The following is a 24,390-nucleotide window of genomic DNA, read 5'->3' as shown; positions in this document are numbered from 1 at the left end:
GACTCCAGCTCCTTACCTTGTACAGTTGCTAATGCTGCATCCATCTCTTCATCTGTGCTCGCTTCATCATGCCTCAAGCTCCCACTCAAGTCCCGGGTCTCTGCATAAGGATGTGGCATCCCGTCTTCCGTCCAACCTCCATAGAGGAACTTGCATTGTATTGTGGGCGCCCACCACCCTTCTCGCTTCTTGAACGTACATACATTATCCTTGACCGCCTGCTACAATCATGCAACTTTGCTTCTTGCCCGTCTGCCCGTCTGCCTTTGGTAGGTGCACACGTGAGTCTCCCGGCCATGGCAAACAAGCGATGACTCTTTGTCTCAGGCCAATCTGGAGACCAGGCCGTGGAATGTCGTGACGCGTGGCAGCAGACTGTTTGACGAGGACTAAGCAGTGGTGGTGGCAGCCACCAGGACGGGAGCAAAAAGGCCGCCCTGTCAACCACTTCTTAGCCAGGAACAAGTCAGCATTTAGACGTCTTTCTACTCTGGGTGCTGATGTCTGGAAATTTTGGTACCCTCCAAGACGATGGCGCCTAGCTCGTTGAACGGCCGTTAGAGGACGATCTTCCGTAACAGCCGTCATTGACCTACTTACTCACTAGACTAGGTGCCTCGGCGTGCGTGGCAACCCACATACCCCATTTTGGTTCTGGTGGTGGTTGCTCGAGGCTTCAGGGTTTCAGGTTGTTCCCGGAGGGTGAAATCTTCTTCTACGGAGTACCTACCTTCTGATTTTTTTTAGCATCAGGTCAACGGCACAGTATACGCATCCAGTGCGCAATCCCCATCGGCTGCTGGTGTGAACTTTATCCTCGAAACTATTGGATATCTGAAGCACGCCATGAAAACGGCCCTCGGCAGTTCACACGCCGGTGGACCTTGGATTCGTCGACCTTGCGTCTCAGGGAGTAGTCGAACGCCTCGTTTGTCCGGGGCGCACGCCTCTCACTCTCACACCGAGGCCGCTCCTGGAATCCGCTGTACTGTACGACCGAGTCCAGCACTACCCGTTTCAGGCGACCGATTGTCACCTGTCGTAGGCACAGGATTCTCCCTTGAGGTTAGCAAACTTATGGCGGCTTGAGGGGCTTGGCCTCTGCCTGCGCGTAACCACACCCTTTCCCCTCGTCGTCCAATCCTCTCGCACACATGTCCATGCCCAGGTCCTCCCTTGCGAGGCCAATTCAGCCGGGCTCGTTGCCCTTCAACCAGACTTTGATACAATTTCGGCTACCAATCAGGATTTTGGTAAGGGACTTGTGGTCGCTCAATCCAGACAAACCGGCTCCGTATGGCCGACCACATCACCAGAGTCGGGCGTTTCCCGCACACCACCCTTGCGGACGCCACCGCAACCATCATCACCGCCTTTTACCTCGTCCTCTGTCACGCCGTGGAACTGGCTGCCTCCAATACGCGCCCTATTAGTGAGGAGGGATCCTGTCGCCTAGCTCGCCTCCGCTCGGCGAATCAGCAATCCTTGATATCTGTCCCTGTCTACATTATGCATCGTGCATAGATCGGCCGTGTCGTATATCTCATGTGTCGACGTGAGCATTTGTACTTGGCAAGATCGGTAACAGAGAAGTGTATATGTCCTCCGCTCCGCTGACGAGAAGCAGTACACACAGCTCCAAGTGCACGCCAGCAAGGGGCCATGTCTCGGGCGAAAGGGGTCTCAGACCACCAGCCACAACTGTCTCATCCTTTTTCTCAGCCTCTTGAAGACGAGGCACGTTATTTACGACGTCATGCTCAGGTCCAAGACCATGATTGGAAGGCCTGAAGCTTTCCAAATATAGGTATTCTGGCTTTTGAAGTGATCCTCATCGATGACTCCAGGGCAGGGTTCCAAAGGGAGTCAACAGTGCTGACACCTCCGGTGACTTGCAAGCCTCTTCGTTATCAGCGTTAACGACAGACTTGTACTCTGTCGGTGGAGTGCACCTTTCCTTCGAACGAAATACAACTATATCCAAGGACAACCTGTGGTAGTGAACGTGCTGTCACAATCTGATGAGGTAGGCCATAGTGCAGCACCACTGGTGATTGTACCAAGATTCTGCCAGGGTTGACTGTAATGCTGCCCAATGTTCCCATGCCTGCAGATCAACCATAGACATAAGCACAGTATTCAAACATCTTAGGCAAGCGAGGAACAGCGCGTCCTATTCTGTTTCTGTTTCTCTGTTTATTTCATGCTCCTACACTCACAAGTACAACAGCCACCTTGGCTGAATCATCCCATCCCGCATTAACTATTCTCGCATTACGTTACACTGCACACCACATCGCACAGGAAGATATTCAGGCGTATGTCCACACGTAATACCACTAGATCGCCCTGCTCAAGTGATTCGTCGAGGATGTCGATGCTTGCTTGATGCTCGTACTGGCTGTGGTTTGGAGTTGCTCATGCTGCCTAGGTCGCTATTGTTGCTCGACATCTCGTGGTATCACCGCCAAATGGGCGGAAGCTTACTCCGGACCCCTTAGATCAAAGCAATAGGTTCTACAAACAGGAGGGTTTGTATGTGATCAGGTCCATGCTCCTTCCTGAATGACCACCATATGACGATGGAAGCTGCGGCATGTCTATCGTTACTGGAAAAGTTCTTCCGATATGGTACATCCCTCACCATTCAAGATTGCAACGTGGTGGAAACACATAAACTTGTCAAACTTGAAATCTTTAGGCATCCTCCGAAGGCACGAAGTCTGATCAACAGATCAAGTTCACTGGGCGCCTGCTTGTCTCGATTCCCAGCTCCAATGCGATAGTCATACGACAGATTTTCGGAGCTACTGGTGGTGGCCCTGATCAAGCTCGGGCGTCCCACTTGGATGTATAACGTCTCCCGGTGTGAAGGTGAGAGGGAACGAATGGCTCGGCGATATAACAAATCAACAATCGGTGTACATCTCTGCAACAGAGACCAGCACAGATCAGAGCTCTGTCAGACTGGATGACCCCAGTCAGCCGCCCAAATATTCTTATGGTTGGCATGAGGGATGGAGAAACTTGGAAGGCGGCCATAAACCTCCTCGACCGACAATTACATGAAGAGAAGGGGGTCACAGGAAATGCCAGCTGTAAACACAACCAATGGTGCGTTCTCGAGGAAACAGGTGAGGTTCGAGGTTAAAGCAAAGAGCTCTATCCTGGTTTCAATGCTTTTCTCGATTGACTTGGTCGTGTATGCCGTCAAACAAGCCCACCCGCGAACACATTTTGCGAGATCCGAGCATAATCACCGGTGTTTGGACATGCTATAAGCGGTGTTGTTGATTTTATGAAGGATGAAGCTTACTTAGCCAGATAGCCTCTCTTATAATCGATATCTCAGGGCAATTGTAGTCCATTGCATCCTCTAGAGAAGAGCTCCCGATTCATTTTCACACCAGCGATTTGCTAGGCATACAAGTAATCAATTCACGGTGGAAGTTTCGCCGAAGCAGCGCCCCTAGACATCAGAGGTGCTTCACGCAGCAAGATGACCCTGTTGAGAAAGGCTCAGCTTCAGCACGAGCACACCTGATACTGAGGAGGCATTTCCACGACCCTGCACGTCCGCAGAGCGGTTTATCAATTGAGCAATTTTGACAGGCTGCAGCCAACCTGGAAGATGCGAGGTCGAGATTTGGCCGAGACGAAAAGCGGGAAGGGGGGTGCGGCAACGCGGCTTATTCCAGGGGACAGAGACAGCGGCCCTTGTCCGGTACAGGCCTAGCCCGGCGGATTGACAGGGGCATCGCGAGGCAGGCCAAGGCCCGTACGCCCGCCATAGGCGCATCCAGGGTCCCCGCAATGACGACATAATCAGGAGGGGTAAATATGAAGTCTGTACAAGTAGGTTCCGTCTGCTGGGCCGCAGAGATTCCATTCCTCTCGTAACGAATCTCCAGGTTCCGGCCGATTCTCTTGGCCGGCGGATGTTTCTCTACAAGCGCAGTGAGAACTGACATGAAAAGCAGATAAGGACAGGAATCGAGAAGCAAGGTGGGGAGGGGGGACGGGTAGCAGCAGCACATGGTTGTCTAGGTGCCGAGCTTCTTTCGAAAAATAGACTCATATTAATAACGCGAGACAAGTCCCCAGTTGATCAATTTGTCGATCGATCTCACCCTTCCCCCAAGGTTTGGCCAATCTTGACAACCTTTTCTCCACGTTTCAATTCTCCGCGAGAACCACAAAAAGCCGCACCTCGCTGGCCAAATCTATCTATCCACCTCAGGAACACAATTGACCCTTTTGATCGAAAGAATCAAGCCCACCAAAACCATCACACGTCCGGACGAAGAACCAAGCTTCGACACAGCAAATCCACCATGGCGCCGCGCAACATCACCACCCTCCTGTTCGACTGCGACAACACGCTCGTCCTGTCCGAGGAGCTCGCCTTCGAGGGCTGCGCCGACCTCATCAACGAGATCTGCGAGAAGCACGGCCTGCCCGAGCGCTTCACGGGCTCCACCCTGATCAAGGAGTTCGTCGGCCAGAACTTCCGCGGCATGATGACGTCGCTGCAGGAGCGCTACGGCTTCACCATGGCCGACGCCGAGCTCGAGGACTACGTGCGGCGCGAGGAGGACGTCGTCATCGCCAAGCTCAAGGCCCACGGCCTGCCCTGCCCGGGCGTCGACGACGTGCTGGCCAAGCTCGAGAGGGAGAAGAAGTACGAGATGGCCGTCGTGTCGTCGTCGGCGCTGCGCCGCGTCAAGGCCAGCATCGAGAAGGTCGGCCAGGACAAGTTCTTTGGCGACTCGGTCTTCTCGGCCGCCACGAGCCTGCCCAAGCCCACGAGCAAGCCCGACCCAGCCATCTACCTGCACGCCATGGAGGTGCTCGGCAAGAAGGCCGACGAGTGCGTCGCCATCGAGGACAGCAAGAGCGGCACCCTCAGCGGCGCCCGCGCCGGCATCAAGGTCGTCGGCTACGTCGGCCCCTACGAGGACGACAAGAGGGCCGAGATGGAGAAGGTCCTGAGGGACGCCGGCGCCGTCGTCGTCATGCAGGACTGGGCCGAGTTTGAGTCGTGCCTGAAGCAGATTGAGAGCGGCAGCGTCTAAAACCAGAATTTCTGCTTGGCCCACCTCTCTGTCTTGCCTGTTTTGCATATTGGAGCTGTAGCGACGGATCTTCACAGCGAAGGCTCTACCCCCCCTTTTTTTTTCTTTTTTTGGGCAGTCATAAAGAACCATCATCCTATAGAGTGGACCGTAATCTCAACATAGATGAGGACACCTTGGATAGAACCTTTTATATCTTAGATAGCCCTGGATAGGGGCTAATGAAACGAATCAACGCCAGTCCATGAAAAAACTGTTGACGCTTTGCAATGTGGCTCTGTTCGGGTTCGCCTCGGGCATGGTCGTCATGATCTTGCCCAGGCGCACCCTGATCATGTCCTTGTTGAACCTCTTCTCGGCGCTGGGATCCCGTACGTTGCCGCCATCGTCGAAGCAATAGCAGAAGAGGGCAAGGGCCACTCCCACCGATATGTCTCTGCCGCTCTCGCACGTCACTAATATCTGCCTCTGATCGTCTTCCCCGGGACTCGGGCTGTCCTTGGACAGGAACTCGGATACGAAGGAGCAGATCTGAGGCAACGCCGGGCGAAGGTTGCGGCTCGCGACCTTGTGCTTACCCACACCAATCCGCATATGTGATCCGGACTGAACCCAATCCTCCGCCTTGGTGGCCTCGGGTAACAGTTCGATGCGACAACAGTGAGGGGAGCCAGCCGTCTTCTCCGTCGTCAATCGCCCGACGCTGATGTATTTTGTAAGTCTCGTGGTGCCGCCCGCGTCTGTCGATCCACCCGACGACTCTGCTGCCGGTTGAGCCACCAGGCGAGCAATGATACCAGGCAGGTCGCCCTCGGGCGCGGCGAGGAGCTCCTCCGCGTGCGCCCACCACAGGGGCGCCGTCAGGCCCAGCGCCCAGTTCTCGGTGTCGTCCCCGGCGCCCTGGATGTACCCGCCCTCGCTCATCTCCGTGCCCTCAACCCTGCGCGAGCTCGTGCAGCAGACGACGGGGTGGAACGAGGCGAAGATCTCGTCGTCGTCGTCCGCGGGTACCAGGCGCGTCTCCTGCGTGACCCACATCGGCCGCAGGGGCTTCTCGACCCGGGCTCGGAGCGCCGCGGCGTCGATCCCCAGCCTGCGGAAGGACTCGACGAAGCCGGGGATCCTGGCGAGCATCTGGCTCTGCTCCGAGGAGGACACCGCGTTGGGCGGCACGTAGAGGTTGTGCAGCGACGGGTCATCTGGGAAGAGGACCCGGCTCAGGACGCAGCACCATATAGGCACTGTTTTGCTCAGTGCGTCCGGCATCCCTGGTATTTGTGTCAGCCCCTGAGCCGAGATGACGTGGGGCAAGAATGGCCCTTGTGTGTTCCAAACTTACGTTTGCCCCGGCGAGTCGAGTCTACAATAATGCAGCTGTTTCGACATCAGGATGTGAGCTCGCGCCGCTTCCTATCACGGGCTTGTCGTGGCAAGGGGGGATCGCACACACTCACCCATCGTGCTCACCGATCAACGACAGGAGATGCAAGTTGAGCCTCCGGGTGCTAAACTTCCACTGGCCGGTGTGGCCGTCTGTGGACTTGAAGTAGGCCGATCCGGCCTTGGACGCCGGGGCGACATACCAGCTGCCGCAGCGCTCGTTGGCCACCAGCGGCCGGCCGAGGGCTGCCGCTACCTCGTCCACAAAATCGGCATCCTGACGGATCGACGATAAGCGGTTCGATATGGAGAGGTTGGACCGTTTGAGGTCGGCGAGGATGCGCGAGAAGTTGTGATTCGCCTGATCCGAGAAGACCAGGTCGGCAGCACTGATGTCGGACATTCAGCGAGAATGAGGTGTATGCTCTGGGCGGATAATGTCAAATGCGAGTAACGAAAACAGATTAGAGTCGGTAACTACCTTAGATAATTTTCAATTTGGCGCGGTACGTGCTTGAGGAATTGATGGCTGTTCTTTGAGGCTGAGCTGCTTCCAATTTCCGCTGGAACATTTCGAACCAGGGCTTCCAGAATTTTCGTCCCAAGCCGCTGCAGTCTAGTGAGGATGCCGGGTTCGAGACCCAGTAATTCGGTTCCTTGGCCCCCAACGGGCGCTACCATCGGCCACTAAACCTCTTTTAGTTGCTGATCTACAGGCCTGGTCTTTGTCGCGAACTTGGGATGAAGTTGAATAGTTGACCAAGTTTGGAATTGCGCAGCAAGAGGCAACTCAGTTATGCTGTGTTTCAAAGTATATCTGGAAATGTTTCTGCAGGAACTCGATTGAGCTTGTCTATGTACTGGTAGCTGACTTGGGCCAAGCTGAAGCGACTGGTAGTGGTCAATCGTGGTAACCATCTCTTCCAAAGCATGCCCTATTCCTACGTTTGTGTCTGGCGAAAAGGAAACCGAGTTCAGACCCGAAAGGAGAAGCCATGACACAAAATTTAGTCGAGGACTCTCCTAGTGTGGATGCCGTGTTATTCATTTCATTGTCGTTAAGCGCATCAGTTGGTCGTCCTTTGTGATTCCTCCGCGGATCGACTGTCAGTGGGAACTGGGAAAGACTGCTTACAACCCACATCATTCCTGCTAACTACCTTACCTAACGACCACGAATGCCTACACACTACCTAGGTAGGTAGGTAGTGAAATGGAAATTCTAACAGCGCGGAGCTGACGTGAAAAACAGGCCAAGTTCTACTCTTCTCTCCCTGGACATCGTTGGCAGGTCCATGGAACATGTTAGGTGTCTAATACGGCTTGGTCTCCCGATGAGGGAAACTCCTCCGCCGCCTCCAAGGCAAGACTTGTAGCATCTCTAGCTACGATGGGAATGTCCCAAGACTTGGAAAATGCCATGTCAGCGGGATCCGCCTGTCATGGTGTACAAACTAGGCAAATCGTGCGCAGAGCCACGGTCGTGTTGTACACAACAGGCTGCAAGGACAGGCATCAGTTACTGCGTTGTTGCTTGTTGTGGAGAAATGTAAGCTGAGCTCCCGCGGCATGCAGGCGGTAAAAAGACCAGATGGGAGGGAGAAAGAGGGTTTGCGCCAGTAGAAGCTGAGAAACGCCATTCTTCAGCCCTGTCAATCTCTAGGTTTAGAACACAAGTCGAACCGGCTCGATACCCGTGGCCATCAGAACCTTACCGCACTTGGCCGATGCGCCGCCACCTTGTCTGTCATCGAAAAGAACGATGGAAGTTGCCGAAACGGGTCATATCCTTCGGCCGTTTTTGTGACATCAAGTTCCTCCGGCTCCGCGCCTCGTTATCGTTTGCTTCGACTCCCGATTTGAAGAGAGGCAGGAATCGGGGGAACAGCCCAGAGATTTAGTCGCACAGCGTTTGGCCTCGGCCGGCAACATTTCATCCATCAGCTAGGCTCAAAGAGAGTTTGATTTTCCCACGCGCATCTACAGGAGCTTTCGGCCCGTTTTGCTACTACACCTTTTTGTCTGAACCCGCGCGCCGTGAGCTTTTTCCAATCACACCTCCGGGGATGCACCGGGCCACATCCACAGCACCTTTCGCCTCCCTATCTGGGTAAAACACGCGCCTTCTTCTCAGCACTTTAAATATATAAATGTAAAGATAAAATCCCGAGGTTGGTCGTCGATGGGTGAATCGTCTTGATTTTCCAGGAGGGAACGTAAGGAAGCGCATCCCTGGTCGATCAGGAGCGGAACGCAATACTACTGGTTACCGGGGATCTCTGAAGAGTACACCCGCTTGTCATCAAGCCCGTCTGACTCAGACTGAGCACTTGCATCGAGGTTGCTGTCCGGGAACCGTGGTTGCGCTGTTCGCAGACATGCCTGACCCTCCGTGGTAATCATGGAACTGCGACAGCACATACAAGGTACACATGGAATCGACGGTAAACACAAGATTTGTCGCTGGCGGTGGGCGTCTGGCACCTTGGTGTACACGCCGTGGAGATCTTTGTAGCGTTTCGTCAGCAGCTGACGCTGCTATGACGAGTGCCCTTACCGGCAGTGAAAGACACTATTGTCTTTCTTTTCTCTATTCTTTCCGCCGCATCTCCTTTGCGAGATACGAACAACGTGAAATGGTTCCGACATTGGGGGTCGGCCCACCGCGGCGGCCCCGATCGATCAACATCAAGTGCGTGCGGGAGGGAGCGTCAGCACAGCCCCCCCGGATGTGGAGGGCGCCCAGAAAACCCACCCCCACCGAAAGTGCAAGGCAGAGGCAAGGCAGAGCTTTGTGCAGTGAACTTGCCTGGCGAGCGAGCATTTGGGTAGCGTACCCAGGACCGAAGCTGCAGTCAACCGTGACCGCTTGTCCGACCATGTCGATGCTCTCCTTCTAACCGAACAGGGTGTGCTCCTCCGTGCTAACCCTAGCAGCATGCATCATAAGCGTTCCGAAACAGCGGGATGCCTCCCCTCAATGACCTTGCCTCATATCATCCAATGTGACATTGCGACGTTGTCCCGACGATCTCTCAGACTTGTGAATCTTGCTTGCCGGCAGTTGGTGAGAAGGAGTGCAGAGTCTTCCCGGAAAGAGGAGGAAAGGAGCGGCATCTCTTCTCCTTCCTAACTATGACACTAGACTCACTGCCTTCGGGTCAACATATGCCGGGCGTGGATTGCTCCGGGCGTCCGTTTCGGTCGGAGAGTTAAGATCAAATGGTTTTCCCAGCACAAAGGCAGGTGAGACCCGGGCGCCACTGTGATCCGTCGCAGGCTCAGGGGCTGTCAGGATCCCGAGCAGAACCCGTGGAAGGGTTTTTCTCTTTTTCCTTTTCCACAGTACAAGTGCGTGCCCAGGGCCGACTAGTCGGACGCCATCAAGAGGGCCAAATGGGTCAAATCATGCGTGATCGAGGAGAAGAGCAGGCGTCGGTGGCCTCTTCACGAGCCTGATTGGAGAATCAAATGAGGGTCCCGCAATCTGGCCGCCATGGGACTGTCTGCAAGTCAGAGGGAATAGCGGCGACCAGCACAACCCCTGAAGCGATGCCTGGCTAGCGCGCCAAATGGGGCAGTCGTGTCGCCACGGTAGGGCTGAAGATGGAGGCAGTGGAAAGGGTATGTGTATGGACTGGACTGCATGTAGTTATGGTGTGTGTACCGTACCTATCATGCACGCAGTAAGGAGGGACTCATCTTCGGATGGGCTGGCGTCGTCACGTCGCTGGCTACGTGCTTGACCGGGGGGGAGTCAGTGGGCTACTAACCCCCATCTTGGAATGTCTATCCCGCTCGTGCAGGCCCTTTTGCATGCAGCAATTGGCTGTCAGCAAATTCCGCAATGAAACCAGTCAGCCAATGGATCGCCGAAAGTCGGTGTAGGGGCGACATCCTGATTCTCGGTAGGTAGGGCTGAAAAGGGGGGGGAAGTCATGGTCTCATCCCTCCGGAAAAGCTCTCAGACCTCTGAGTGGTAGAGAGCGTCGCAGGCCCTGGGTTTGACCTCATCTCTCTCTCCCAACCATCAAACCCCCAGTCCAGATTTCGGCGCCGTTTCGTGGGGTTCATTCCAAAGAGATTGAAGTCGTCATTTAAAGCGTTGCGGGTAGCGGGCCGCAGAATCACCGTTGGCTAGTGCTAGATCAAGCAAATGACAACCTTGGAATTAACTGAACAAGGGGAGAGCCAGCGTCGGATGTGCGGCAGGAGATGGCTTAATCAAATTCGCAGCGCCCAATGATGTCGATGAAGCATTGCCTACCTGCCTCGACGCATGCCTCGGTCGCCAGAATTAGAACAACGGTACAGTGCCTGTAGTCTGAGGTGTGTCGTTGATGGTGTCTGCCTGTACAAGTAAGTCATGCATCAACCATCCATCCTCCCACGTCGTCAAGCGTTGCTCTCCCCCCATCCCCGCCGTTCCCCGGGCGGTCGCATGGGTCGGCACTGGACCAATTGCTCTGATGAGAGAGCAGAAAACATGCTCTTCTGCGACAATCCGAGTCGTGCAGATGATGATGATGTCAAAACATGATCGTTGGTCTATCTGCCTGCCGTCCAGTGGTCCCATGGATATGGCGGCCAAGTCCGGTCTGGGCGATATTGATGAGCACCTGCACCGCAAACAGAGCGAGTCTTGGCACTATAGGGCCACTAAATGTGGGCGGTATCGCGGCGGAGTGGAAGGGTGCTAACCATTTTATGCAGGCAAGCCTTTTAGTGAGCCCGAGCCCTGAGCTCTGCCCAGCGGTGCAGGTGGTACTTGGGCGAGTAGGCTATGCTCGTTGGCGGCGGCTCGAGCAAACGGACAGGAAAACGCACTAAGCTGGGGCTCCGGGACATGCCAACTTCCTAGCCTCAGAGGGCGAAGTACCTTAGCACCATGCAATTCAAGGCTTCTAAACGCTCGCTCGGTCTATCCCGTCTCTGGGAGGCCGTGCATAGGGTAGAGTACGGACAATTACGAAAGTCTACAAACAAACAAGATCAAAGAGGCCTCGGCTTCCGACAACCCGTCGCCCGTTGGTCGATGCTAGGTACCAAGATCAGACTACCAAACCCAAAATTCCCGTAACTATCGTCCACCACGGTGAGAGGGGAAGAAGAGACGACCTTGGACGACCGAACGGGGTTCCAGAAAGGCTACGGGAGCGTTGCTTGTACCTAGCGGGTGTCAGGGATGGGCCCTGAATCGAGCGACAGGCTCGACCGCTAGCCGGGTCTCTGATGACGGCCGCGATGGGCCTTGATGGGTCATGGTGGCCCATGATGAGCCATCAAGCTCGGCACATCCTGCTACCCTCTCCCGCCAGCCAATCCAGGCGACGAGCTGCGTTCGCCAGGAGAGACTAGCCTGACGGCTGGTGAGACCTCCAAACGCAACATTGCAGCCGTGTGACACCCCTACTGCATGCTTCCTGTCCTGCAGGGAATGACACACTTTGCACACGCCTCCCACGCGCGCACCCACAGACGAACGATTGCCTCTCTCCTCCCAGACCCTCTGCCGGCGGCCCTACCTTGGTTGCCCTCCTCCTCTTCCCTGCCTGTTTGCTTGCTGTAATGGCTACCTGGTCCTGGTCCTGGCCCTCCTACAAGTAGTCCTGGCCCTGCCTACCTCCCTGCACATTCTTGGTCCGGCAATGCTGCTGCAGCCCTCCAGCTCCGACCAAAGTACGCCCGTCCCCTTTGATTCCGATCCATCCTTCTTAGTCGAGATGCAACCCCCCTGTCACTCAATCCTCTTGACACCTGCATATCTGAGTTTGTAGTGAAGAGAAGAAGAAAAAAGAGACGAAGAAGAAGAAGAAGGAGAAGACACGCAGGGAGAAAAAAACAGCACCAGAGGAAGAGATCTGCCTACGCAAAGTGCACAAGAGAGAGACAGAGAGAGGGAGCTGGAGTGATATGCGCAGCCAGCTGGGTGGGCTACACGGCTAAGACGAGAATTTCGGCTTGTCTCATCGGCCACCACACACCCTGTAGCACCCTCACAAAAGTAAACGACAGCTGCAGCCGTCTCAGCCTCTTCTTTTCTCTCGAGCTCACTCCCCTTCCTCGAGCATTTCCTTCTTTCCCGACTTCCAATCTCTTCCCTCTTCTCCTGTGAGCAGCGGAGCATCATTCTCGTCCGTTTCCACTTTGTTGCACACAAAATCGCCTATTCCCCGGCAGCTTGCGAACAGACCTCAACTCATCTCATTCCCTATCGAGCTATTGCTTCTCTCCCCTTCTGCAGCCATCATCCCTGCACTTTAGTTCCTCCCCACCAGCACAGACTCGCGACCAGGGGCCCCCGACCCGCGGAGCAAGGTTGTCTGTATTCCGCTTTTCGACTTTGTTGCGACGAAATTGTGCTCTTAAATATCTGGTCCTCAATCATCGCCCAGTCCAGACCTTTCCGTCTCCCGGCTGGGGAATATTCCTTGTGCACTACGGCGCCGCCCACTGCGTTGCGCGCGAAACTTGTATGAAATCCGTGCTCTGTTTGATAGAGCCAGCAGATCCGAGTCGAGTTGAGCAATTTTGGCTTGAGCCACGCGAGAGAGAAGAGGTTTTGTCCAGCACGGGGCTTCTCTGGACCGAAGCATCTGGAGGCGCACAGTCCAGTGTACCGATTGCGAGCCCCGCCATCTCTTCCCGTCTCCTCCGGAGGAAGCTCTGACCAGCATTTGCCACCATCACGACTCCTCACTGGGGAATAGACGTCATTTGCCATTCGTCCAGAAGCTCATGGCAGCTGCGCACTACCTCCGCGACACTTTGCTCACAACAAATCATTCCTCTACTCCCAATGGCGCCAACTAATGCGCTGGCCAGAGCCAGAGGCTCGGCATCCTCGTCTAGGCGAGAAACGAGTTCCGTGGCCAGTGACAAACAGAAGCCCAAGCGGGCGAGTAAGCCCAAAGTGAAGACGGGCTGCAGGAATTGCAAGTAAGCACAGCGCCCCCTTGCCTTCTGCCTCCGTCCTCCCTCCCTCACATATTGACCCGTATTGCAGGGACCGGCGAATCAAATGTGATGAGAAGCGGCCGTCCTGTTCTCAATGCGAGAGGTCCAAGAAGGTATGCACGGGCTATCCGCCTCCAGCTCGTAGCTCCAGGACCCAGGATATCTTGATCGCACCGAGGCCCCCGATTATCGCAACGAGGACCCTTCAGCAACCGCATCAACTTCGACCTCACGCACTCGCCCCAGTTGCGGAGCAGCAGGTTAACCCTTGGCATCAAGGGCATAGCCCTCCGCACACTCCTATGGTCCCATCCAACACCATCATGATTTACCAGCCTTCGGCAGGCCTACCATTCAGCGAGCAGGATGGCCTCTACTTCTCCCTGTTCCGCAGCCACACCGCGAACGAACTGTCAGGGTTCTTCGATAATGTCTTTTGGTCCCGGATCGTCATGCAGGAGTGTCACTCGGAACCTGCCATTCGACACGCCGTGGTGGCCCTCGGCGCACTGTACAAAACCCTAGAAAAGGCCACTGAATCTCCCCCTAGCTCACCAACCGACAGTGGTCTGCTCATGGACAGCGCGCATCGCCACTGGGAGGTCGCGCTCAAGCAGTACTCGAAGGCTCTCGAGGCCTCCATCTCCGCCAGCAGGCAGGATGTCGGTGCGCACAGGACAGTCTTGATGGCCAGTGTGCTGTTGGCCTGCTTTGACTCGTTTGTTGGTGACCATAAGAAAGCCATCCTGCAAATACAACAGGGCCTGAGATTCCTGGAAAGCCTGCGCGCCGAACGGAGACGCTCCTTTGCTCCAAAACCCGAGGAGCCTGTCGAAGACGAGATCATCCAGATGTTCACTCGTCTTGCTATCCAGGCCAAGTCGTATGACATGGCCTTCCACTTCCCGCAGCCACACGTCATCCGGTTACTACCTTCACCAACTGATCCTTTATCGCCGGCCGCTGAAGGGACATCGCCTGTGTCGATTCATCAAGAGCCGATCCCTCCGCAGTTCCCTTCCCTGCTAGATGCGAGAATCGCGTGGGACACGCTCCTGGAGCGCGTGTTCCGGTTCACCGAGCTCATGTTCCAGTTTGTCAGTGCGGGATCAGCCCCAAACATCTTGCCGAATTCCATGACCCAGTACGGCCAACAATTCCAGGCCGATCTCCGGGCATGGTCGGATGCTTTTGAACCCCTTCTCTCGTCACGCTTCGCCCCTAGCGTCACTCGCCAGGAGAAGGCGGGCATAGCGGTGCTGAAGATGTTTCATCTGATGGGAGAGATTCTATTTGCCATGACATTCAGCGACAGCGAGATGCATTTCGACAAATACCGACCCCATTTTAAGACCATTGTAGACCTCGCGCAGGAGGTTGTCGGAGACGAAGAGAGGAGCGCCAAGGAGAAGCGATGTCCCAACCCGGGACGCTGCACACACCAGCGAAACCATCCACCAGATGTCTTTGGCGGCAACGACTACGCCGCACACCATATCAAGGCCAGCTTCAGCGCCGATCTTGGCATCGTCCCGCCGCTCTACGTGGTAGCGACCAAGTCGCGCGATCGACAGATTCGACGTCAAGCCATCCAGCTCCTGAGGAGCAGCTCTCGGAGGGAGGGGATGTGGGACAGCGAGCTCATGGCCCGCATTGGAATGTGGGTGACGGAGATCGAAGAAGAGGAGGAACTCTTGACGCCCAGGGAGAGTCCCGTCGCGTTCTCGCGGCCATTCTCCGACGCCGGTTCGCCAAACGGCTCGCTCGACTTTGGAGAGCGGCCGCTCGGCCCAGGAGGCAATGCAAAGTGGGAAGACCGCCGCGAGAGCATCGTGTCGACGCTCAGCAACCGATCCCAGCCGAAGCCCATACCGGCCGAGAAGCGAGTTCTCGTCAAGTCTTGCGAGTTTGACCTCCGGGAACACAAGGCTGTTCTGCAGTGCGGCACTCGTGGGTTGGCAGCTGGATCTCTCGACCTCAAGACACGACGGACGACAATATCGTGGTGATTTTTTTTTTCTCGACACAGTTTCGCCCATGGACCATCTCTACTATCTGTGTGTTTTTTTTGGATTTTATGCTTGTTTATACCCTGGAGAGAAGCGTGCGTGGTGTTGATCTTGGACATGTGTTACGATTAACGGATGGGTCTGCGTGATCCCGTGGGAGACAAAAAAAGAAAAAAGAAAAGAAAAAAAAAGAGAAAGCAGTTTGGGGAGCTGTTGATCCTACTGTGTGGTAGGATATGAACTAGGAAAGGGGCTCGCTGGATCGAATTTTCCCTCTTCCAATGTGTGCATGCTTAGAGATCGATCGCTTTGTCTGGAGGATCATGGATGCGGAGTTGTGCGCAGACAAAAGAGTTCTTTCAGGTCAACTGTAAAGTCTGAACCCAACAAAGATAGCCCAGTTCTATCTGTTCAATAACTAGTGTAATTTGATGAGAGTATCTTGTCTTTGTGAATGGGATGTAGTTGAATTTGCAGTTGTGATTGCACAGGTCTGGCCATCTCGAGATCAGGTTGAAGTCAGTAGTGTTCATATCAGGAGGGGAAGCCAACGATTAAGTTTAGCACATTGGCTCGGCTGACAGCTTTATCGATAACGATCGGCCCTACCCAATTGTTAGTACTCCAGGCACGCCTTGCGACAAATTTCGAGAACTACTGAACCGTTACCAGTGACAGCAGGCCACCTCTTATCAGCACAATCCAGCCTCACCTTCCTCCCAAATTGGAAGCGCATAGCGACACCACCGTTTGGCTCCCTCGATCATGTCCAAAAGACACGCCACAGAGGCGCTGGAAGACCTCGCGGGCATAGGCTCGCCCGCGTCCAAGAAATCGAGACTCGACGACCCTCGGAGCGGCAGCTCCAGCATCCACGAGAATGGAGATCTCGGCGTGGCGGAAGGGCGGCAAAGGAACGGCACGTCTCGTCTGGGTACAGCAGCGCAGCGGGATATAGAAGGCGACGACGACGACGACGGCTTTGACGACGAGCCTGAAGAGAGGGCGCCGATCCGGCAAGCGGCGCCGACGGAGGGCTACGACGACCTCTACCTCGACACCATCGACCGCAACGTGCTCGACTTTGACTTTGAGAAGCTGTGCTCCGTGTCCCTGTCCAACATCAACGTCTACGCCTGCCTGGTCTGCGGGCGCTACTACCAGGGCCGGGGCCCCAAGTCCCACGCCTACTTCCACGCGCTCGACGAGGGCCACCACGTCTTTATCAACATGGAGACGCAAAAGGTGTACGTGCTGCCGGAGGGCTACGAGGTCAAGAGCAGGTCGCTGGACGACATCAAGTACGTGTCGGACCCGCGCTACACGAGGGAGGAGGTCGCGGAGCTGGACAGGAAACCCAAGACGGCGTTCACGATCGGCGGCAAGGAGTACACGCCCGGGTTCGTGGGCATGAACAACATCAAGGAGAACGACTACCTCAACGTCGTGGTGCAGGCGCTGTCGCACGTGCCGCCGCTGCGCAACTTCTTCCTGCTCGAGGACTTCAGCTCGTCCCCGGAGCTCGTCAAGCGCTGCAGCATCCTCTTCCGCAAGATCTGGAACCCGCGGGCCTTCAAGGCGCACGTCTCGCCGCACGAGCTGCTGCAGGAGGTCTCGCTGCGGTCCAACAAGCGCTTCACGCTGACGGCGCAGTCGGACCCCGTCGAGTTCCTCTCGTGGTTCCTCAACAACCTGCACCTCGGGCTGGGCGGCAGCAAGACCAAGCCCGGCAGCTCGATGATCCAGCGCGTCTTCCAGGGCAAGCTCAAGGTCGAGTCGCAGGCCATCACCGCCAAGGCCGACGCCGGCGACCGCCTGCGCTTCGAGGAGGCCGCCGAGGTCAAGGTCGACGTCTCGCGCTTCCTCCTCCTCACCCTCGACCTGCCCCCCGCCCCGCTCTTCCAGGACGAGCTCGAGGGCAACATCATCCCGCAGGTCGCCCTGACGACCATCATGTCCAAGTACGACGGCGTCTCGGCGCAGGAGCACCTCGCCCACCGGCGCCGCTACCGCCTGCTGCACCCCCTGCCGCCCTACCTCGTCCTGCACGTCAAGCGCTTCAGCCAGAACAAGTTTGTCAGCGAGCGCAACCCCACCATCGTCACGTTCGACGCGCGCGGCCTCGACGTGGCGCCCTACGTCGAGCCGGACCCGGCGCACCACCGCGACCCGGGGGAGCCCATCTGGTACGACCTCGTGGCCAACGTGGTGCACGAGGCGGTGCGGGCGCGCGACGACGTCGGCGACTCGGCCGAGGAGCGCAAGACGTGGAAGGTGCAGCTGCGGGACCGCGCGCGGGGCGACGAGTGGGTCGTCGCGCAGGACCTCTTTGTCGACAAGATCCAGAACGAGCTGCTCTACCTGGGCGAGACGTACCTGCAGGTGTGGGAGAGGAGGCGGGCGCCGCCCGGCCCCGGCAAGGGCAAGGGCAAGGGGAGGTGAGGGCTGTGAGGTTCGAGGCGGAGAACGGGCGCAGGGAGAGAAGGGAGGAGAGGGGGGGAGGGGCAGACTGGGACACGGAGCATGATGATTGAAGAGTGAGAGAAGTTGTAATTCTAGATGTATTACTGTCACCTACCTATTCTTCCAAGATACGGAGGATGGACGAGCATTAAAGGGAATCAAAAACGCCTAGACCGGTTGGTCGGTTGATCAGCCTCGCAGAGTCTTGCAGCGAGATGCACGATGATGAGTGATTGATTATTGGGTCAAACCAGAAACGGCCATATGGTGGTGCATATACATGCAAGGCTACCCGAAGATACGGAGTGCAGGAATAGAAAAAAAACTATAGCTACAAGTTAGAGTACAGTAGCAACCGAAAACGCAGCAGATCCAGCACTTTCACGTTCCCACACATCCTTTTCTTCCGCTTCCCTCTCTGGCGTGTCCCTCGACACATCCCGTCGACAACGCTCTTCAGAGGACAACCCCCACGTATTATCTTTGGTTTGTTTTCTTACAAGGCTGCGCCGATTCTCACTCGGGAGACCCCTTCCAAACCAAGAACGAGAGCAGACATGGAAATCTCCATCTCCCCATAGGTGTCCAAACGCGCGTGTCAAGCAAGAAACAATAATAAATAGAGGGCGAAAAAAAAATCCTCGCTGTGTGGTTTGTCCGCATGCTTCGCTGAATAGTGTACATGAGTGTCTGCTTGCCGTGGCCTCCCGACCGGGCACTCCTATGATGCATTATCGGAACGACACTCGAGACGGTGTGCTCTTGCTGTCCGGGAGACTATGGATAAACTCCAGGAGAGAGTCGGACCGGCGCACACGCTATGATGTGCCGGCGCTTCCGCTGCCTTGCTTCTGGTCGTCGCCTTGCTGTTGGTGGTGTTGCTTGGATGGTCGCTTATCGTGGTGCTGGTTGGCCTTCTCGCGCCGCGATTCCTCGATGGCCGTGCGCTGCTGGATGGAGGAGTCGTGGCTCTTCCACTCCAGCTTGGTCTCGGTGGGGAAGTTGAGGATTCGCTTCATGGTTTCGCTGCATCGTAGTGTTAGTACAGTTTGCTGAGAGAGCGCAGAGACAGCCGGCGACCTACCGAATCTTGAGCACCCGTCCCCCACCTCCTCGGGTCCAGATGCTCAGGATGTCCTCCCCATTTCTAACGCTGAGCACGGCACCACACACCTCTTCACTCGCCTCACCAAACTGGTCGCCAATCACGGCGAGCAGCAGGTCCTCCCAGTATCGATCAGCGACACCCTTCTTGAGCCGCACGATCCACTTGCCGCCCTTCTTGTTCTCGTCATCCTCCCATATAGGCCGGACTCCCTTTCGGAAGAGGTGGTAGTCGGAGACTAGAGGCAGAGTTGAGGGCCGCTTCAGATGCGAATACACGGTGAAGAACTCCTCCGCGGTTCCGCACATGGCGATGGGGTGCAGCGTTTTCTCGTACTCGATGTACCCATTGGCCTTGCTGATGGGTGGTCGGAACCAGAAGACCCACGGTGTCCGTAGCGAATGCGCTGCCGGCGCGGCGGGGGCTCTCGCCTCTGCCCTGTTGGTAGTCGCCTTGCCGCTCAAGGCTCCCTCCTTGGTCGATTTCTCGGCCGTGGGAGTCTTGGAGCCGCTGCCGCCGCCGAATCCTGCCTCGAAGGGGTTGGCTCCCGACTTGGGTGTCTTGGCCGATCCGAAGGAGGCGAAAGCGCCTGAGCCGAGGCCAAAGGCACTGGATGCGCTCGTGGGACTCACCAGGCCGCTTCCCGGTGTCGTCGCGGAGTTGAAGGGATTGCTTTTCCCATGGGAGGAGGTGTCACCTCCAAAGCGCTTGGAGAAGCTGGCATTACGATTGGCTGACTCGCTCTGTCCCGAACTTGATGTGGATAGGGAGAGCTTGCTGGAGCTAGAGAAAAAAAAAGAAGGGACTTGTTAGAATACCAGTACGGGGGCAACGAGAGGAGAGCAAGTTGCCTGTTGTAGGACGCGACAGGACGGAGGACACTTACTTTGTACGCCGAGTCCATAGATTATCCATCAAGAAGGCGGGAGAGGGGGAGGGACGTTAAGGGTCGCGGGTAGTGGTCGTGTGGGCGTTGAGCGACTCCTCCGCAAGCTTCCAGACTGCAGGAAAAAAAAGAAGAGTGATACAAGAATTCAAGACAGGACGTATGCGCAGGTACAATATTGATTTTCGGGGCGATTAGCACGCGGCGACACCAGGAGTGTGAATACCAGACGTGAGGGTCGGACCAAACACAATGCTCGAGGTGCACGGTGGTGGTGGCGCTTTCAGGGATTCTTTTTGGGACAGAAGTGATGCAATACAAGAAAGAACAGCGGTGTATCGCGCGCGATGGTAGGTTCAATGACAGAGTATTAGCTGCTGTGTGACTTGCGAGGGGTCAACAGAGAGATATCGAGGAGGATGGATGGGATTGACAAGGTCTGTCTGTGTATAATGGTGTGGTTGGAGGTGATGGTGAAGGGAGGTTCGGAGGTGAGATGATAGGTTGGATGAGCAGCGGAGGTTGCCTTTTCTTTGCAGTCGTGAAAAAGAGCAAATCTTTTGGCGTCGGCCGGCTTTTTTGGGGGGGTCTTCTCTTTGGGCTGGCAGCAAGCAGAGACACATTAGCAGTACCGCAAATGTGTGTGTTTGGAGGGAAGCCGAACTTGTGACTGTTCCAACAACGCCAGGCCAGTTGGGGTGCAGCCGTTTACTAACAAGCTCCACTGCATATATGGGGCCCTTTGAGCCCCAAGGCGCAGTTTTGCTGCTTTCCAGAAGCCTTTCCAGGCAGGCTATCCACCCCTACAGATCCCCGTCTTAGCGCTATGCAGGCCATGCCACTCGCTGTGCTGTCCGGAGGTGTTCAGTGTGTCAGTTGAGTGCCGCACTGCCGCCATTCTTCTGAGGACTTTTCTGGTGGCAGAGCTCTGGTGGGTCCAAGCGTCCATCGGTCCCTGGCCAGAGGTATGCTGGTAAAAATTCCAATTGGCGAGAGAGGAGTCTCTCTCCTTCTCTTCTTTTTTTTTCTCCTTCATAAAAATCCACGACACCAAATCCTAATCATCGCCAGACCGCTCGACCTCGGTCACCTCTCACGCTGCTGACGATTGCGATTCGTGTGTCAAGATTGACTGATTACGATCGCCCTTGTTTATAAAACCATCATCACGAGGGCCCCAACATGCGTGGCTTCCATGATGCGGTGATGACCTGAAACAAGTTTGGACATTGCTTCCGTTTTGACTGCGCTTCGCTTGATCGCTTGCACTCCATTTTGACACACTCCATCCCGGCTGGCCACTGAGCGGCTCGTCTTCTCGAGAGAGAACAGCATCGAGGCCGAGAGGGCAATATTGGACTGACCCTCATAGTTGCTGCTAAGCATTTGATCCGGGTAGCCGTAGCGTGTTCCCTTGATTCGTCTTGTCATCTTGAAGACAGTCAGCTTCTGAGAGCCCCGGGCTCTTCTCTCGCCAAAGGCAACTGTGTAAGTGCCATGGCTCTGTTCATATCCCTTCACCCACCTACAATGATGACTACACTTTATGGTAATCCGACTCAGCAGCTTTGCGAGGCAAGCTTCTTGTCTCTGCGAATGCGCCGTTGAGGATGTCGATGCTTATAGTTATTTCCCATGTCTGATCTTGCCCCTTCCAGATAGCTGTATTTGTCCATATCAGTACGGGTATGCTAATACCGCTTGCTACTCGCAGGCTACTCTTGTTCTCTGAGAACCTGAACTCACACGGGACCAATTGAGATGATGGAGATGAGGTCTCACAGTACCTAGGTATCTATCAAGAGGCAATGTTGTTGGATCCAGCTCAGGCCAGCAATCAATCTGACCTCGCCAGGTCCCACCAGACCAGACTCGTACTTGTAGATAATCCGGCCCTTCATGTCCACATACACCGTGGTTGAAGTGCCGAGCTTTGCAGTTCCAGGACTGAGAATTTTCAGTGGAGACGCCCACCTGAAATGTCCCGCTATCTTGGATCCTGGCCGTACAAAGCCGCTAGATATCTGCCTTAGTGACTCTCTGTAAGCACTTCAGATATGGATGGATAATGAACCCCGCGACAAAGAATATCAGCGGGGCACCGGGAGTGACGCCCGTCCATCTTCGTTCCTCTCTTTCATCTTGTGACTCCAATCTCCTCTTTCTTCTCGCGGATGAGAACCTGGGTCCCAGAAGAACTGAATCGCATACTTCTGTACAAGGCAATTGGGGTATAAGCTGTTGGCTGATATCCTGTGCCGGTCTGTCGCCCAGGTTCGCCTTCTCGCCTTGACTCTTCGAGGTCAGCGCCGTTGAAGCAGTGACCGTTCAATCTCCGAACCTCCGAACACCACAAACACAGAACCGCCGTGTCCTGGGCGATTGAGACTCCCTTCGCCATGGACAAGATCACCGACAAGGTCGCGGCCCTGCCGCCCGACGCCAGCTATTTCTCTCTCGAGTTCTTCCCGCCCAAGACCGCCATGGGCTTCTCGAACCTCCGATATCGCTTAGACCGCATGTCGCGCGCCTTGAGGCCCCTGTTTGTTAATGTCACCTGGGGCGCCGGTGGCTCGACTGCCCAAAAGTCGCTGGAGCTGGCAGAGATATGCCAGAGGGAGCTCGGCGTCACGACATGTATGCACTTGACGTGCACAAACATGAGCAAGGACCTGATCGATAATGCGCTGGCGGACGCAAAGGCGCTGGGAATCCGCAACATCTTGGCTCTCAGAGGTGACCCTCCCCGGCCGACCGAGTACAGAGCCGAGGGCGAGGAGGTCCAGGAGGGCGCTCAAGAATTCACGTGGGCGATTGATCTCGTTCGGTACATCAGGAAAAACCACGGCGACTACTTCTGCATCGGTGTTGCAGCATACCCCGAAGGCCACGCGGAGGAGAGCCACCCGCTGGGCCAGAGCCTTGAGCACGACTTGCCTTACCTGGTCGAGAAGACCAAGGCCGGGGCTGACTTCATCATGACGCAGCTATTCTTCGACATCGAGGCCTACAAGAAGTTCGAGACGACACTACGAGAGCACCCCAGTGGTGTGTTCAAGGACATTTTGATAATACCCGGCCTCATGCCGATCCAAAACTATCAGATGATCAAGCGGACGACCAAGCTCAGCCATGCCAGGATACCGGATGCACTCATGGCGCGTCTGGATGAGGTCAAGAAAGACGATGAGAAGGTCAAATCGGTGGGCGTGGACATCGTGAGCGAACTCGTTGAGCAGGTGAAAGAGTTCACTGGCAAGAAGGGCCCCAAGGGCATCCACTTCTATACGCTCAACCTGGAGAAGGCCGTCTCGTTCATCGTGGAGAGGACAGGCCTGATCCCTCCATACACCCCGGAGACCGAATCAGCCGTCGTGGATGATGCCACGTCCCTGGCCGTACCTGCGATCCAAGTGAACGGCACTGGATCATCGGGCGCTGGTCAGGCCTCTTCTCGCACCCGCAAATCATCGATGAACTCAGACCCGCGCAACAGGGTTATCGTCTCCGGCCCCGCATCACACCCGGACTACGAGGTGACGGCCCTCGAAGCCAGCGTGCCCGCAGAACCTGTTAACAGCAGGGCCAACACGTTGGCCATTTCAGAGGGAGAGGGGGTGTTGGGCAGGGAGGCGACCTGGGATGACTTTCCGAATGGAAGGTGGGGTGACGCGAGGTCTCCTGCATATGGTGAGATCGACGGCTATGGCGTAAGCCTGCACATGTCCGTAGCACAAGCGCTCAAGCACTGGGGCACGCCGACAACCAAAGACGACATCAGCCAGCTGTTTGTGCGCCACCTCAAGGGAGAGCTGAGCGCTATACCCTGGAGCGAGGAGGAGTTCAACGCCGAGACCGGCACCATCACGGGGCAGCTTATCAAGCTGAACTCGAAGGGCTGGTGGACGGTGGCTTCCCAACCTGCTGTCAACGGCCTCAAGTCCGAGGACCCCATCTTTGGCTGGGGACCGCAGCACGGCTTCGTCTTCCAGAAGGCCTTTGTCGAGTTCTTCATCATGGACTCCGAGTGGGAGGTGCTCCGCGAGAGGCTATCGCGGCCCGAGATGAAGAACCACATCTGCTTCTACGCGGCCAACGCCACGGGCGACTTCCAGTCTTCCGACTTTAGCGGCGGGCTCGACAAGGAGGTCAAGGAGGCGAGCACCAACGCCGTGACCTGGGGCGTGTTCCCGGCCAAGGAGATCATCACGCCCACCATCATCGAGGAGGTCAGCTTCCGGGCGTGGGCCGAGGAGGCCTTCGGCATCTGGGGCGAGTGGGCCAAGGTGTACCCCAAGGGGTCGGAGAGCGACAGGCTCCTCGAGGGGATCAAGTCGGGCTACTGGCTCGTGAACCTGATCCACCACGACTTTGTCGAGAGCGATGCGCTGTGGGAGCTGCTGTCGCAGTGAGGGATTTGGGTGACCCGGGGTTATTTGGTAGTCAAAAGGGGAGAGAGAGGATTTCGGAGCGTGGGGTTTCCATTGGGGCACGGGGAGCATGGTACTAAGGGCA

The 24,390-nt window shown here is 56.0% G+C and overlaps 6 protein-coding genes across 6 annotated transcripts; 4 read left to right on the top strand and 2 right to left on the bottom strand.

The window, feature by feature from the left end:
* Positions 1-4,334: 4,334 nt before the first annotated feature.
* E0L32_009116 (uncharacterized protein) lies at positions 4,335-5,075 on the top strand (the record flags this gene model as incomplete). Its single annotated transcript, XM_031144046.1, has 1 exon — positions 4,335-5,075. One exon carries the CDS (start codon positions 4,335-4,337, stop codon positions 5,073-5,075), a length of 741 nt encoding a protein of 246 aa, XP_030991354.1.
* A 231-nt stretch (positions 5,076-5,306) lies between these two features.
* Positions 5,307-6,858, bottom strand: E0L32_009115 (uncharacterized protein; the record flags this gene model as incomplete). Its single annotated transcript, XM_031144045.1, has 3 exons — positions 5,307-6,343; positions 6,415-6,449; positions 6,530-6,858. 3 exons carry the CDS (start codon positions 6,856-6,858, stop codon positions 5,307-5,309), a joined length of 1,401 nt encoding a protein of 466 aa, XP_030991353.1.
* Positions 6,859-13,735: 6,877 nt separating this feature from the next.
* E0L32_009114 (uncharacterized protein) lies at positions 13,736-15,421 on the top strand (the record flags this gene model as incomplete). The annotated part of the gene is made up of 1 exon (XM_031144043.1): positions 13,736-15,421. The coding sequence occupies one exon, from the start codon at positions 13,736-13,738 to the stop codon at positions 15,419-15,421; it is 1,686 nt and encodes a 561-aa protein (XP_030991352.1).
* A 765-nt stretch (positions 15,422-16,186) lies between these two features.
* On the top strand, positions 16,187-17,863 carry E0L32_009113 (uncharacterized protein; the record flags this gene model as incomplete). Its single annotated transcript, XM_031144042.1, has 1 exon — positions 16,187-17,863. The coding sequence occupies one exon, from the start codon at positions 16,187-16,189 to the stop codon at positions 17,861-17,863; it is 1,677 nt and encodes a 558-aa protein (XP_030991351.1).
* An 839-nt stretch (positions 17,864-18,702) lies between these two features.
* E0L32_009112 (uncharacterized protein) lies at positions 18,703-19,904 on the bottom strand (the record flags this gene model as incomplete). Its single annotated transcript, XM_031144041.1, has 3 exons — positions 18,703-18,910; positions 18,969-19,772; positions 19,876-19,904. 3 exons carry the CDS (start codon positions 19,902-19,904, stop codon positions 18,703-18,705), a joined length of 1,041 nt encoding a protein of 346 aa, XP_030991350.1.
* A 2,370-nt stretch (positions 19,905-22,274) lies between these two features.
* Positions 22,275-24,287, top strand: E0L32_009111 (uncharacterized protein; the record flags this gene model as incomplete). Its single annotated transcript, XM_031144040.1, has 1 exon — positions 22,275-24,287. One exon carries the CDS (start codon positions 22,275-22,277, stop codon positions 24,285-24,287), a length of 2,013 nt encoding a protein of 670 aa, XP_030991349.1.
* Positions 24,288-24,390: the final 103 nt, after the last annotated feature.

The sequence above is a fragment of the Thyridium curvatum genome (genome assembly GCF_004353045.1).
Source record: "Thyridium curvatum strain D216 chromosome Unknown NODE_64_length_252902_cov_84.359145, whole genome shotgun sequence".
Taxonomy (NCBI): Eukaryota; Fungi; Ascomycota; class Sordariomycetes; order Thyridiales; family Thyridiaceae; genus Thyridium; species Thyridium curvatum.
Note: the sequence above shows the minus strand (reverse complement) of the source record. Positions and strands in the feature narration are given on the sequence as shown.